Below are 16,422 nucleotides of genomic sequence, written 5' to 3' on the forward strand. Positions count from 1 at the left end.
CGGCTTTGCTGGTCTTGTTTTACCATTATCGAAATGTCTTGTAAACCGGGATTCCGAGACTGATCGGGTCTTCCTGGGAGAAGGAATATCCTTCGTTGACCATGAGAGCTTGTGATGAGCTAAGTTGGGACACCCCTACAGGGTATAAACTTTTGAGAGCCGTGCCCGCGGTTATGTGGCAGATGAGAATTTATTAATGTCCGTTTGTAGATAACTTGACACCAGATTCGAATTAAAATGCATCAACCGTGTGTGTAGCCGTGATGGTCTCTTTTCGGCGGAGTCCGGGAAGTGAACACGGTTTTGGGTTATGTTTGACGTAAGTAGGAGTTCAGGATCACTTCTTGATCATTGCTAGCTTCACGACCGTTCCTTTGCTTATCTTCTCGCTCTTATTTGCGTATGTTAGCCACCATATATGCTTAGTCGCTGCTGCAACCTCACCACTTATCCTTTCCTTTACCCATTAAGCTTTGCTAGTCTAGATACCCATGGTAATGGGATTGCTGAGTCCTCGTGGCTCACAGATTATTACAACAACAGTTGCAGGTGCAGGTTATGCGATGATCATGACGCGAGAGCGATGTTTGCTTGTTTTGGAGTTCTTCTTCTGCTTCTTCTTCGATCAGGGGATAGGTCCCAGGTCGGCAGCCTGGGCTAGCAGGGTGGATGTCGTTTGAGTTTCTGTTTGTGTTTATCCGTAGTCGGATGTTGCTCTTATGTATTGTGATGTTGTATTCATGTGGCATTGTATGCCTCTTGTATGTATCCCCATCTATTATGTAATGTTGATGTAATGATATCCACCTTGCAAAAGCGTATCAATATGCGGTTCTATCCTTGGTGGGACCTTCGAGTCTCTTTAGGATAGTATTGCATATTGGGCGTGACACTCACAGCATCCGCATACCCCTGTGGAGATTATTTGGGGGAGCATCAAACACTGTGACAACAGACATCACGGGACGTTTACAAAAACAGACATCATGGTATGGTTATCAAAATTTCCCCTCCAGTGAATTTAGCATGCTTAGCAGCTTAGGTATGCTTTATCGAAATTGTTAAGTTCATCTATTTCTGAATTTAGATTCCAATTGTGACCCCAAATGAAGCCGCTCAATTGGCTGAGAAAAATATCGAGGACAAGGTTTCAGACTCTGAAGCTTAAAGTAGGGAAAAACTTGAACTCAGACATAGAAGTTCTGAAGGCTATACGGCTTGTGCATCCCGACTGCTCATTTATCTTGGATGCAAATGAAGGGTGCACAACCAACCATGCAAATGAAGTTCTTGACAGACTAAATGGTTTGTACTCTCACTATGTTCAATCTTTTCACTCTTAAATATCTCAGTCAGTGTGAGGTTCTATGGTGTTTTTAGTACTATAACTTATTTATTTCATTGGTTTCAGAAATGGGAGTGACTCCTGCACTCTTTGAGCAACCAGTGCTATGGAGAAATACAGAGTTGCTGTTGCTGCTGATGAAAGCTGCTGCGGTTTACTTGATGCTCAAAAAATAATACATGGAAATCTTGCTCATGTTATTAACATCAAACTGGCAAAGTTAGGGGGTTCTTGGAGCCTCGAAGTAATTGGCAGAAGGGGCTGCATCGGTGGTGTCCGAGCGTTGCCGTCTCCATCCCCACAACATCTTAGTCACACGCAGCCGGCTCCTTCCGCACCCCTCTTCGTCGTGCATGGCAACAAAGGCATGTCGTCCTCTCAGGTGAGATCACACAGTCCTCCACAACCTTCTCTACAGCCACGCAAAAACAGAGAGGAGTCTGATGCGTGCGTGCTATTGTTAGTTTGGTTGTCTAAAGTGTCCCTTGAACTAATCCAGCAACCTTAGATTTCTTGGTGTCTAACTAATATCATTTTTATGACAGGGAGTACTAATATTATTCAGTTAGCATCCTTTTCGTGGAAGAGGAGTGAGAATGTAAAGGTTAGAAAATGGTAATTGAATGAGTGTTCTTTGTTTTCTGCCTCTGACTTGAATAGCATATTTGTTCATATATAGAAGCTTAGATCTGTAATCAAGCTGTGGAAGAGACTTCTATAAGCAGAGGTATGTGCCTGCATTTACACCTTAAATATCCCCTAATTAGTTCTGTATGGTTCATCTGATTCATGTTGAAATGATTTTCTTTAATATGTTAATCGTATAGGTAATTAGATGGGGTAGTACTACGGCGGGGTATACTGATTTTGCGTAAGAATTACTGACATGACTTCGTGTGTACAAATCTTACAGGTTTAAGATATTAAGAATTAGCAGCGTGTTTTTTTACTGCTGGATTTGCTAACAAACTGTCTCTTATGTTGTTGATTGATATGCAGACTTGCTGTTTTTCAGTTGAAGAGCTCTCCAGGCTTAAACATCTTTCTAGGATAATTGCGTCGCATTTTTTTCCATCCTCAATATATTGTTGCTTGCCTGATTTGTCCTATATTTGTGAGTTGGCCGAGGATGTTCAGTTCTTGTATGTGGTGTAAAACTTGAACTGCCTACAGATGATTTTGCCCGTTCGACGGAAACTTAGAATAATCAAGGAAACTTTCAGTTTTTTTTGTTTTTGCTCTTCTCACATTTTAGGTTGGGGGTATTCTTAACATATATGCCACACCGTAAATTTAGATATTAATGTAAGACTAAAGAGGGATAAATCCTTTTGCCATGTTGAAAAATTAGAATTACAAAGAAGAAGAAAAATAACTAAAGAAGAGATATAGTCGATTAGGTTGTTGTGGCGTTTCTTTGATCTTTCCTAGACCTCTCATTTTCCATTGACATGTAGATGATCTATTTCTTTTGGTGTTTCTCTGGTTCAGGATTCGCCGTTTCGTGGTCAATCAGGACGATCATGACACGTTCAGTGGATTTTGAATCTTTCTTTCGCCGTCGAATCGGATTCGATGTGTGCATGGTAGTTATGGACTGCTGAGTTCTTGATGTTGTGTTTCCTCTGTGTACTATAGTGTGTGTGTGTGTGTGTGTGTGTGTGTGTGTGTGTGTGTGTGTGTGTGTGTGTGTTGTTTTTAGAGCTTAAGCAAGCGGAACGCCGAAGGAGGATCTTGGGGATGACGGAGGCGTCGACAACAACCTCAAAGGAGAGAGGTATTGAGACTGCAAATTGCTTTCATGTCTCTGCGTTTTCTACTTTATGCAACTCCATCGATATTAAGGCCGTATAGTCGGTGGGGAGCAACGAAAAACTGAATTTGTTGATTAGAACTCGGACGACCTGTTTGATATGATACGTGTGCACTGGTGACGCGAAACATTGTTCAAGAGAGTGTGGGTTCAGAAGTGAGGAAACAATTCGGCTTGCAGGGCTCAGGCTACTCTCTTGTGCTTGTTTTGCCTTGTGATTATTTGAAACTGCAGCCTGCAGATTGAATGGGCACTTGATTTGTTAGGGTGGAAGGCTGAAGCACAGAAAGTTGTTGCTCTTTGAGCTGTAGTACATTTCATTTCATTTGAGAGCCGGATGAGGTCCGTTAAATTAGGATTGAAGTCTGCACAATAATTACGAACACTGAATAAGCATGCCATACAGAGGAAGTCTGCACTTAACATAACCCTGAGTTTTTAGGTTCATATCGGTTGACTGATCTTAATATGAATGCTATCTTAGTTGTATGAATGTTCTTTAATGATGTACATGGACGACACTTTTTGGTTTGGCAATGAATAATTTGTTGGTCTCTTGATAAGAGAACAAAAAATGTATGAATGTGATTTAAAAGAGAACAAAAATGTTTGATTACTACTCCCTCTGTTCCTAAATATAAATAATATAAATATAAGTCTTTTTAGAGAATCCACTATGGACTACATACGGAGCAAAATGAGTGAATCTATATTCTAAAATATGTCTATATACATCCGTATGTAGTCTATAGTGGAATCTCTAAAAAAAACTTACATCTAGAAACGAAGGGAATCTCTAAAAAAAACTTACATCTAGAAACGAAGGGAGTACTATTTTTGTTGTGGCTATCAATAAAGTTGTGTTACATTTTAATCATTGTCGCTTGTCTGCGCTGCTGTCAGTGCATTAACAACTACGAAAGTTTTGATTAGTGTGCAAAATAACACCTTAACCACCAGGTGGTGCCCCATCTACTAGTTGTTGCATAAAAGGATGAGCCATCTACTAGTTATGTCTAAGTCTCCGTTTCAAAGTACTTTTGTCACATGTTCTCATTAAGCTTCTAAGTACCTTTTGACCTTTCGCTAGGATGGCAAAGGCACTAAGAAACTTAATGACAAACAGGCGACAAACACATCTTGACAGACGCTGGGCTTGACTTTATTATGAACTTGTTAAGCCTGGCCCTCCTTTTATAAGAGCCTTAAGGACTCCTCCGCTCTCGCTGGGCGATGTGGTACTATCTAATCCACTATCGCGGAAAAGCCGAGAGACAGAGACGTGCTTTCATAACGGGCTTGTTGTTTCGCCATTCGCTGCCTCTGGCCTGGCTCGGTTCAGTCCTCGAAGTCCCCCTGTCTGATCCAACTTAATAGCCCAAGCCCAGCTCAACTCAGTCCCGCAAATTTCTGCTAGAGCGGCTTTGTCTTTCTTTATTTATGCGAGCCAGAAGCTCATTATTCTTCTTTGTTTTTACATTTGTCTTCAGCTTCGCTACTAATGGGCTGGCCAATTCCCTTCCTGCAGGTTAGTTCATTATTCTTCTTTGTTTTTACATTTGCCTTCTTTTTTATTTTTTGCTCATAATTTCCAAAATATTCGAAATACATATATTACAACACTTAAATTAACTTATAAAATCTAAAAAGTGAAATGCAATGTAAAAAGTGTAATTTCAAAAAGTGTTGATAGCATTACTTTTTTTACATTTTAAAATGGCGTTACAAAAAAATGTATGTGACAATTAAAATATTGTTTACAAAATGATTTGTTTGTTTAAAATAAAAAATGTGAGGTACCATTCAAAATATGTACATTATGTTTTAAAGAATGTTCATGCATTTCAAAAATATGTCTGTGAAATAAGAAAAAAAGGTTTATAGAAAGTATAAAAATGATTGTGTAGTTTAAAACTGATTCATATCATTCAGAAAATGTTTCTAGAAAAATGTTAAATGTGTATTAAAAAAGTTTCTGATGTGTACAATTTTTTTACATTGTGTATGAAAAAAAAATAGACACGTGTTGAAAAAAAGAAAAGCAAAAAAAGGAAAGCCAAAGAAAACCAGAAAGGAAACACATAAACCAAAACCTAAAAGAAAACAAACCCAGAAAGCCATTGAAAATAGATGTAGAAAACCTTAAAGAAAAGAAAAAAATAAAAAAAAAACAAAGAAAACGGGTAAAGAAACACAAACAAAAAAAAACGGCAAGTAAACCTGAGGAAAACCAACATAGAAAATGCACAGAAGAAAGAGAAAATAAAACAACGCCTGAAACCGGCTCTCTCAGGAACCCGAATTGGGCGGTGCCATAGCGCGAGAAACTGCTCCCGCAAATTCCCGCCCGATCTAATTTAACAGCTCAAGCCCAGCTCGTTTGCACTCCTAAAACAAAGTCACACTTGTGCTAAAATTCAATTTTAGAATCCTATCAATCTTATCGTACACAAACTCAACAGACATGCATCAATTCAAGCAGGTTCATATACATGCATCAATTCAAGCAGGTTCATATTATCTTATCATTCCTTGCACAATTATCTTTGTATAGTGGCACAACCTTTCGAAGCAAACTAGCCGTGTTCATCATACAAGGAGAAATGTGACACAATATCCACAGCTCCGGCCCACTCAAATCGCCCTCTTCGTCACATTCTCTTTCACTCCGCCCCAACTTTCCCTTGCTTTGCATTCCGCACTCTCCTCCTCCAACACTACTGATGTACCTCTCCGCCCCCATCCAGGCATTGCCGGACGTCCACAGCCACCACCCACGCACCTACTTGCCTTGTACTATGACGCCGACCACCTAGGATCCGTCCGCAGCCAGGTACCCTCCGCCCCCACATCGACGACGGCCATGGCAGATACCACACCTGGTAGGTACTGGGTCAAATGATCCATCCATGAAAAAATTATTGAACATCCTTAATCTTGTTGAATTTGAACTAATTCTTGTTGATTTTGAACTATTATTGTACTAGACTTATTTGCATGCTATGTATGGATGATTTGTGCTATTTTCTATCCAAATTTTAATGAATTCTTTCGTGCTTGATGAAATTTGTCTGGTTAGTTGAAACCCGGTTTAAAATGTATGCAACTATGGTTGGATGATTCGCTCCCGCATCCGTGTCTCGCCCCTCCGGTCAGCGCACAGATGCAGTTTTTGATTTGCGGGCCGGTGTTGGAGATGCCCTAATGTTAATTCATTGGTATACAGTGTGCAATGTGGTGTGTTGGAGCTTGCGGCACTGGGAGTGGTGGTAATGGTGGCGCCGAACGCCTTGTACGCCCGCGGGCTCATCTCGACGATCACCAAGGCGGTGGAAATAACCCGGCAGAACAAGCTAGACCGCCCACCTCGCATGGCGCGTTTCCGTGATCGGCGAGGTGTTGTGGCGCCTACAGCTGCCAGACCCGGAGGTGGCGCAACCACTCCCGGAGGCTGTGCGACACACTCCAGGAGGCGCATGATTTCGTCACCGCCTGCCCGAAATGGAGTGCGCGGAGGAATTTCATCTACGCCTGCTTGTTTGGTTAGGCCAATCCCATGATCTTTGGTTCGTTCCTGTAGACCGGTAAAAAAAGTTTATGAGTTTCGCCTACAAAAATAGGATCGATGTTTTAAGAAAAAAGGCGTCGGAGTTTGCAACAAAATGACCGAGATAGGACAATATTTTGGGCGGAGAAAAACGAGGCGACAGCAGGAGATCAAAGGGGTGTGACAGAAGCACCGAGGCTTAATTGCTCCCAGTTGAAGTACTCCTGCTAATAAACTTTATTTACGCTTGGTAGTTGGTATACAGTGTAGTCTGGTGCCATGGCGGTCACCACGGTGGCGACGGCAGCCCAGCTGGCATTGTACGTCCATGGGCTCGTCACGAAGATCACCAAGGCGGCGGAGACAGTGAAGCAGAACAAGCTAGAGTGCGACCACCTCGCGCGGCGCGTGTCCGTGATCGGCAAGCTGCTGCCCCACCTGCAGCTGCAGGACCCGGAGGTGGCGCAGCCGCTGGCCGGGCTGGGCGACACGCTCCGGGAGGCGCACGATCTCATCGTCGCTTGCCAGAAATGGAGCGCGAGCAGGAAATTCTTGTACGCCGGCGTCCAGGCCGAGAAGTTCAGGGAAGCCAACGGCAGGATTGACTCCCACCTCATCCTCATCCCTTTGCTCAGCCACATCTCCATTACCCGCCGCCTCGATCAAATCATTCCTCCTCCTACTCCTACCACTACCAGAGTTCTTCTACCTATAGCCGCAACTGCATCTGATACGGTGCCATTGCCGGAGGTGCAGGTAAGTAGTAACCAGCAGTGGGGTTTCATCTTGTTGCTTTTAGAGCTTAATTACCTGTGTGTAATTGTGCCATCGTCTTCCTTCCATATATAGGAGTTCACGTCAGCGGAGATCACAATCTTGACCGGAAACTTCCTCCACGTGCTCAGTGAGGACAGCTCCATGACGGTGTACAAGGGCCGTCTTCACGATGGCCTGGAGGTGGCAGTCAAGTGCCTGAAGAACTACGGGCGACAACGGCACGAACAAGAGGGTGCGTTCGTGGCGGAGCTCGAGATCCTCCCCCGCCTCCGTCACGACCACATCGTGGGCCTCGTGGGCTGGTGTTCGGAGGACGACGATCGCATGTTCGTGTACCAGTATCAGCACACTAGCAACGGCACGCTCAGGGACCACCTGACGCTGGGCGGAGGCCGCCGTTCTGCCTCTGCGTCGCCGGTGACGTCGTCCTGGAAGGTGCGCGTCCAGGCACTGCTGGGGGCGTCCAGAGCCATCGACCACCTGCACCGCGTGTCCACTCCGCAGATCATCCACCGCAACGTCAGCTCGTCCAGCATCCTCCTGGACGAGAGCTGGGCGGCCCGCGTGTCCGGCTTCGGCGCCGCTGTTTTGCAAGCGGCGTCGAAGGGCGAGCTACATGGTCAGCTCGTTGGGGAGGTCGTCGGCCACTTTGGGTACATCGACCCGGAGTACCGCCGCACGCACCGTGTGACTCCGGCGAGCGACGTGTACAGCTTCGGCGTGGTGATGCTGGAGGTGCTGACCGGGAGGCCGCCTAGCTGGGAGGAGGCGCAGACTTTGGTTGGATTTGCTGTCCCGTTCATCGAAGGTGGGAAGCTGGGGCCTTTGCTGGACAGGCGCCCGTCGTCAGAGCCGACGTCGGGGCAGTTCCAGGCGCTGGAGCTTGTGGCGTACACTGCCGCACGCTGTTTGTGGCGCCAGGACCGGCCCGCCATGTCAGACGTGGTGACCAACCTCGATATGGCGCTCGGGCTCATAGAGCGTGATAACTCTAAGCTGTACACTATTGAAGCCGAGGCCGCAGCCAAGATTGATGAGAGGGCTACCAAAGCCGACTTCTCCAAGATCAAAGTCCAAGAGTCTGTAGAATCAGACGAGGACTCTTGGGGAGAATATCAGATGGTACCATCACTTACATGCTCGTATGATACCAATTTCAAAAGTCCGATTTAAATGTTTAAAAAATCAAAAAAAATACTGTGAATGTTTGCAAGGCATGTGTTTACATCTTCTAAAACATTCAGATCGTATTCGCAAAACAAAACAAAATTCAGATCCAAATTCAAAGTACATACTCCCCTCCGTTTCAAAATAAGTGACTCAACTTTATACTAATTATATTTTTTTTCAAAAAGGGGGGACTCCCCGACCTCTGCATCAGAATGGGCATACGGCCAATTTTATTAAAAAGCAAATAGGTTCAACAAAGGTCTTAAAGTCGTAATGAAAGTAAAGAAAAGCTCACATAGAGCCTATAAAAGAAGTAACCATAGCGCCACAACCGGCCGGCATAAACAAGATAAGAAAACTAATTGCCTATCCTATTACATGACCGCCATCCAAACCGGTTGAAAATATCCCATACTACCATCTCCCATCAGATAGATCCAGTAACCAAACGCTCCCTGACCTCAGTCGGAGTGAGTAGCGACCACATACGGATCAATGCAGTGTCTCGGAAGATAACCTGCAAAAAATGAAAATTTGTTGTTCTATTAAAAACCAAGTCATTTCTGCAGTTCCAGACTGTCCACAATAAAGCACATACTCCTACGCGAATGTGTCTCGCTGTTTCGGCCTCTATCCCGTTAAGCCACGTTCCAAATAACGTGCTGGCAGAGTTCGGAGGAGTAATATTAAAGGCTATGTGCACCGTCCGCCATAGCACTTTTGCCAGCGGGCAGTCGAGAAAAAGGTGTTTGATAGTTTCATCCTGATCACAAAAACTACACCTAGTAGGTCCTGTCCAGTTGCACTTTGCCAGATTGTCCTTAGTTAAGATGACTTGTTTATGGACAAACCACATAAACACTTTAATTTTCAAAGGAACTTTGACTTTCCAAACATGTTTGGAACTAGAAATGGAGCTAGAGTTGATAACATCGAGATACATCGATTTAACTGTAAATTCCTCAGTCCTAGTAAGCTTCCAGCACAACTGATCGGGTTGTTGAGATAGCTGGACCTCCATCAGTCTATGCACTAAATGGAGCCAAGCTTCCCAATGATTACCGGCTAGCGTTCTCCTGAATTGAATATTGAGGGGGATGGACTGAAATACTGTTGCCACATACGCGTCGCATTGTTGAACAATACTATAAAGAGTTGGGCATTGAAGCGCGAGGAGTGTCTCTCCTAGCCAAATATCATCCCAGAAACGCATGTTGGTGCCATTTCCGATTATAAACTTTGTCCTATTGAAAAAGGTTGATTTGACTCTCATCAACCCTTTCCAGAAAGGCGAATCCGTCGGCCTTTCTGTCACTTGGGACAAAGTTTTGGAGTGAAGATACTTACTACGGAGAATCTGCGCCCATGTGGCCTCTGTCTCTACAGATAACTTAGACAGCCACTTGCTGAGAAGACATCTGTTCTTGACTTCAAGATTTTCGATGCCAAGACCCCATTGGTCTTTTGGTCTACAAATAATATCCCATTTGGCGAGTCTATATTTTCTTTTTAGTTCATCACTTTGCCAGAAGAAACGAGATCGATAGAAGTCCAGCCTTTTCCTAACTCCAACTGGAACCTCAAAAAAAGACAAAAGAAACATGGGCATACTCGTGAGAACCGAATTAATGAGAATTAATCGGCCTCCGTATGACATGAGCTTGCCCTTCCAGCAACTTAGTTTCTTCTCAAATCGATCCTCAATACACTTCCATTCTCTGTTTGTTAGCTTACGATGGTGAATTGGTATACCTAGATACGTAAAAGGTAAAGTCCCCAATTCGCACCCAAACAATTTCCTATAAGCCTCTTGTTCCTCATTGGCTCTTCCAAAACAGAACAATTCGCTTTTATAAAAGTTAATCTTTAACCCGGTCAATTGTTCAAATAAGCATAACACCAGCTTCATATTTCTCGCTTTTGCCAAGTCATGCTCCATAAAAATGATAGTATCATCGACGTACTGTACGATGGACACACCTCCATCCACTAGATGAGGCACCAAGCCACCCACCTAACCAGCTTCCTTAGCCCTTCCTATTAGAATTGTCAACATGTCAACTACAATGTTGAACAAAATAGAAGACATCGGATCACCTTGTCTAAGGCCCTTATGTGTCTGGAAGTAATGACCTATGCCATCATTCACTTTAATTCCAACACTCCCTTTTTGCGTGAAAGATTCTACCTGTTGTCGCGAGGCTTCATCAAAACCTTTCATACGCAAGTCCTGTTGAAGGAAAGGCCATTTGACTTTGTCGTACGCTTTCTCAAATTCCACCTTGAAAACAACTCCATCTAGTTTTTTCGTGTGAATTTCGTGGAGCGTTTCATGAAGGACCACAACCCCTTCTAGGATGCTTCTGTCCGGCATGAAAGCAGTTTGAGAGTGCTGCACCACAAAATGTGCAATCTGTGTGAGCCTATTAGTCCCGACCTTGGTGAAAATTTTGAAACTAACGTTAAGAAGACAGATCGGCCTGAACTGCTCAATTCTCACAGCCTTTGTTTTCTTAGGAAGCAAGGTCATTGTTCCAAAATTTAGGTGAAATAACTGAAGCTGTCCAGAGAATAAATCATGAAACATCGGTAACAAATCCCCTTTAATAATATGCCAGCACTTTTTATAAAACTCCGCCGGAAATCCATCCGGTCCTGGAGCCTTATTGTTTTTCATCTGCGTAATGGCTTCAAACACCTCTTTCTCCGAAAATGGGGTAGTCAAAATATCATTCTCATATGCAGCCAGTTGAGGAACATCCTCAATCCTAGACTCATCCAGGGGTACACAGTTATCCTCCGGAGGCCCAAACAACTGCTTGTAGTATTCGGGTATGTATAATTTTAGGTTTTCCTGTCCTAAAATCGTTCCTTCATCTTGTTCAAGCTGAAAGTTTCTTTTCTCTCTATGCTTGCCATTAGCGATCATGTGAAAGAATTGAGTGTTCGCGTTCCCCTGGACAACTTTGCGAACCTTAGCCCGCAACGCCCACTTCAATTCCTCTTCACGGAGAAGCTCTTTTTAATCTCATCTCCGCTTCATGTTTAGCAGTAAGCTCCGAAGTGTGAAGAATTGTGGACTCGGCTTTTAAATCTAGGGACTGAATAAGAGTAAGGAGCCTTTCCTTTTCAACCTTATAAATCCCACTAAGATGCTTAGCCCACCCACGCAAAAAACTCCTCAAGTGTCGTATCTTATTCTGCCAGCACTCAACCAAAGTTCTACCTCCTGCATCCTTAGCCCATTCCCTGGCTACCAGATCCAAGAATCCTTCTCTTTCAAACCACGCCAGTTCGAACGAAAAGAGTTTTTGTTCCCCATGTGGGTTGCCTCACCGGAGTCCACCAGTAATGGTGAATGGTCCGAAATTCCGCGCGAAAGCGCCTGGACTGTTACCAAGGGAAATTTCTGTTCCCATTCAACGCTCGCAAGGACTCGATCCAACTTCTCAAACGTCGGGTTTGGCAAGGTATTAGCCCAGGTGAATTTTCTACCCGAAAGCTCTATCTTTCGTAGATACAAGCTTTCAATAATGATATTAAACATAAATGACCACCTGCCATCAAAATTAGCATTGTTCTTTTCCTCTCTCCTTCTAATAATGTTGAACTCACCCCCAACCAAGATTGGAAGCTGCTCAGAACCGCAAATTCGAACTAGATCAGCCAAAAACTCCGGTTTGAGTTCGGGCTGTGCGGCACCATATACCGCCACCAGTGCCCAATTGAACCCATCGGCTTCGACCTAACCCGAAACTTAACAGCAAAATCTCCCATCACTACACTTCGCACTTCCAGCGATTCGCATCTAACTCCAAGTAAGATCCCTCCCGATCTTCCTCTCGGAGGAAGGCAGTGCCAATCAAAATCAACACCTCCTGATAAGGTATTGAGAAACTAGGGTGAAAAATTATCTCGGCCAGTTTCTGAGAGCGCATAAAATCCAACTTATACTCGATGGAAGCATCTGCAAGAAACCTTCTTTTAGCCAAGTATTTCAGACCTCTGCAATGCCAAAAGATTCCTCTCATATTTCGTCATGAATTTTTTTAGTAGTACGGATCCTAGCACTCCTACGCACCGCCGAAGTCGGGTAAATCTTCCGCTTCCACTTGTGTTTAGGTTTGTTTTGATCCTCCACCCGGTGCTCATAACCGGGCTCCGTGGATCTAACTACTTCACCCTCGATAGTGTCATCCTCTTCCTCTGACTCAGGAAAGGATGTTGCAAGGTCCGCACAAAAATTATCAAGTACCCTAACTCCCAACGCATCTATATCAGAGTCATTCATGGGTTTGACCGCTGCTAAGTTTCGAATCATTTCTAACGCGCGTTCAGCTTCCAAATCAAGGATATCATTTACAAAATTAGAGATTTCACTATTATTACTACCTAGTGAAACTCCTAATTGATTTGCATTATTAATAATCTCATTATTAGAAAAATGCAAAATGGAATTAGAGGTGTTGACCGACATACCAGTAGTGACCTCAATGTCACGAAGCTTGGCCGCCCTCATGGCGCACCGCTGCTGCATGTCGTCAACCTCCAGAAGATCCTGGAGGCGACAGCTCATCCGTCGCCCCACAGATACCAGATCCGAAATCCCTCCAAACGCGATGACCTCCTCTCGAGTGGCCCCGCATGAAGTAAGGCCTCCAGCCTCACCCCGACCACACTGCGGGGCTGCACCCCTCGAAAAAGCAGCAAGAGCTGCCGTGAGCAGCGGAGGGGAGCTCTGAGGCCCCGTCGATGTCGGCCTTGAACCGACGCCATGCGGCGCAGGCGCGCAAGGGGATGGGAGAACGTGGGCCGCCTGCCCGTACTCCCCGCTCGCCCCGGCCCTCTGGCTAGAAAGAGTCGTGGGCGGCACAGGTGGTGCGGCCACCTGCCCAGGGCCCCCTCCCCTAGGCTCAACCACCGCCGTCGGCTCCGTGCCCGGGCTAAGGTGACGGTCAGAGCGGGAGAAAGAGGGGCCTCCTGCCAGGCTCCCCCCTCCATCGACCGAGGTCATCACAGAGACAATCACCTCCGAGCCCCCGAGCACGGGACCATCAGTAACATCAAAGTCCAGCGGAGGTAGCATATGCTCCAGCACATCATCAGACTCCATCCGGTCACTCCATAGTCTGGGAGGAGCAGACGCTGGCTCAAACGACCCAAATCTCAGAGCGTTCATCGGCACCGAAGGGGATGGTGCCGTCCCGTCCCCGGGTGTCTGAGAGACGGACCCCGAACCATTGTACAACTGTCATCCAACATCATCCACTGGTGCCTCCTTGGCACCGGAGCTATCATCTCCCTCGTGCATGTCTACATCAGTCCCATTGATGGCCTCAGCGAAAAGATCGGTATCCTCAAACTCAATCTCGAGGGGGAAGATTTCGTCCCTATATGTCCACTTAACCACATTAGGCACAAACTCAATATCCAGAACACTCACCAGCAATCGGGCCACCCCGTGAGCTCGGGTGAAGGCCATATCCACTCTCTTAGTTTTCCCAACCAAATTACCCAGGCTAGCAACAACCCGAGCATCCTGCATCGGCTTCGAGGGAGCCCCAGAGAACCGTAACTAGACCTGAGTAAGAGGCTTGCCCTGTGGCTCAACCTTCTTCCACTCATGGAACTCCAGGATACATTCTGTGCCAGGCACTCTGCACAGACCAAAACTCAGAAGTCTCTGCAAATCCTTAACAGAAGGGAAGTCAACCTTATACATGTTGCCCTCGAGACTGACAAGCTCGATTTGTGGTTTGTTTCTTTTTTTTTTCTCTATGTGTACTTTGAATTCAGACCTGAGTTTTTTAGGGATTGTGGACACAGGTGTTTTGAACATTCATATATTTTTCAGAATGATTCAAAACATTTAAAATTGGCTTCTTCAAATTGGTATCATGGGAATAGTGAAATGCACCACTAGTCCATTAACTTAAATTGATTGCACACTTAGGCCAAGAACTTTCTCTTGAGCCATTAGCAAAAGCATCGGATGTCCATACTGAATGCCTCAATTTTCGGCCTACTTTCTCCCCTCCTTTTCACATAGCATGAAAATACTGCTATGCATTTGATGAACAAACTTGGCCACATCAGGATTCAAGTTGTCGGCGTTCATCCATAAGACTTTTTCTTCCTGGCATGCTTGCTTGATCACAAGGTTCCTGTACTCAAGCTCCATCTTCTTCTTTTGTATTTTCACTAGTAAGATTGCACGTGCAACACACGATAGCACAATATAAAAAAACTCATTAATCTAGTTAGACTTATGAACCAAGAAAACATCATATATAAAGTTCCAGATGCAAGATTTAACTGAATAGTTGTAGAGAAAATATTTTGTAAGATTTTTGAACCTCTCTAGTTGCAAGTTTCAATGCATAGACAAACATGTATCCAATCATTGTAAAAAATGCATGATGATCCAAAAGTCTAATAGCACCAATAAGCCGTAATCATATCAAGCATCAGTATCCTCATATTCCATCACAAACAAGCATATTATTTTTGAAAACTTGACAGCAGAGATGTCGTATCTATTAGTAGGAGCAGACCGTTTTACAACCCGATCCATACAGCTAGGCAAAGTCCCAAAACAGCAGCCAAAATCATCCCCGAGAACTCCAACAAAAGCATGTCCCCTCATCCTCAGTAACTCTGATCATTCCCTCCTGAAAAAACTAACTCTGATCTCGAATGTGGCATCACCGATTCTCCTGTAACTTATGAGATATCATGCCAATGTACAAGCTCCAAGAATATGTCCTAAAGCAACATCTTTTGGATGGCACACATAAAAGTCAAGAATTTCATTGTCTACACTCATTAAGTCTACTAGAACTTGAGGCATCTGATTTCTGCTTGTCAATGTTAGCTTGCCACGATGTGTATGCTACAATAGAAAATCCACTAAAAATCTAATCATCTACAACTTCAAAAATACAAATGATTAGAATATTTGGCAGAGACTTGAGTTGTGCAATAGTGAGACTTCCTGCCATAATAATCGGTAGTACAAAAGATGAGGAAACATCATTAATGAAAGATGCTAAAAGAATCATGTGGATTTCATAGAACATATCAACACTGACACCCTTAAAATGTTCAGCACTAAAAGGACTATTAAAAATTAGGAATGCAAATTAAGGTTCCGAATTTGCATCCTAAAAAAGATATGAGGATGGAACTGGTAGCATCAACTGGACTCCCAAAAATGAAATGCAATAGCATCAACTGGACTCTGAAAACAGAAATGCTTACAGGCTCTCAGACAACCCCTCTTCCGAGCTCTATGAGCATGAGAAGGATAAATATAGAAGGAGATGACTTTGGTTACTTATGTGAGAAGATGTGCTATTAATATTTACAGCCTTGTTTGTACCTCCATATTGGAGGAGGGAAAGTACAGAAATGTGATTGCACTGATATGCTATTTAGCGATTGCTTTTCCTATAATATTGTATTTTGTATTGAATGATAAAATATTAGTTCTAGTCGCACGTAAGAAGACGGCACATAATGCAGCTATTTTCACTAAATGTGAAAGCATGTGTACATTTTCAACTGACATCTTCCGAATATGTGCTTTGTGCCTCTTAAACTTAGTGGTTAGATGGAAACATATAACTATTGAGTCATTTGATTAGCTATTTCTATGTTAGGATGCTTCCATGCTGTAAAGCCAAACTTAACATAGCTAATCTCCAGAGCATACGCCGCCACACCTAGTCAATGGCTCAATGTTACTAAACCAATGAGAGAATGAAAAGG

At 44.1% G+C, this 16,422-nt stretch overlaps 1 protein-coding gene and 1 pseudogene across 1 annotated transcript; both read left to right on the forward strand.

Moving 5' to 3' along the window:
* LOC119361313 overlaps positions 1–2,264 on the forward strand; it is an 81,159-nt pseudogene extending 78,895 nt beyond the window's left edge.
* A 4,720-nt stretch (positions 2,265–6,984) lies between these two features.
* On the forward strand, positions 6,985–8,655 carry LOC119368579 (putative serine/threonine-protein kinase-like protein CCR3). Its single transcript, XM_037633799.1, has 2 exons — positions 6,985–7,461; positions 7,555–8,655. Exons 1-2 carry the CDS (start codon positions 6,985–6,987, stop codon positions 8,653–8,655), a joined length of 1,578 nt encoding a protein of 525 aa, XP_037489696.1.
* The last annotated feature ends 7,767 nt before the right edge of the window (positions 8,656–16,422 follow it).

The sequence above is a fragment of the Triticum dicoccoides genome, chromosome 2B, assembly GCF_002162155.2.
Source record: "Triticum dicoccoides isolate Atlit2015 ecotype Zavitan chromosome 2B, WEW_v2.0, whole genome shotgun sequence".
In the NCBI taxonomy this organism is placed as follows: Eukaryota; Viridiplantae; Streptophyta; class Magnoliopsida; order Poales; family Poaceae; genus Triticum; species Triticum dicoccoides.

What these genes read in the sequence shown, in the direction of transcription:
- LOC119368579 (XM_037633799.1), top strand. Translation starts at nt 6,985, where the DNA reads ATGGCGGTCACCACGGTGGCGACGGCAGCCCAGCTGGCATTGTACGTC. An exon ending in TGCCATTGCCGGAGGTGCAG is followed by an intron (nt 7,462 to 7,554) that starts GTAAGTAGTAAC and finishes TTCCATATATAG; the next exon opens with GAGTTCACGTCAGCGGAGAT.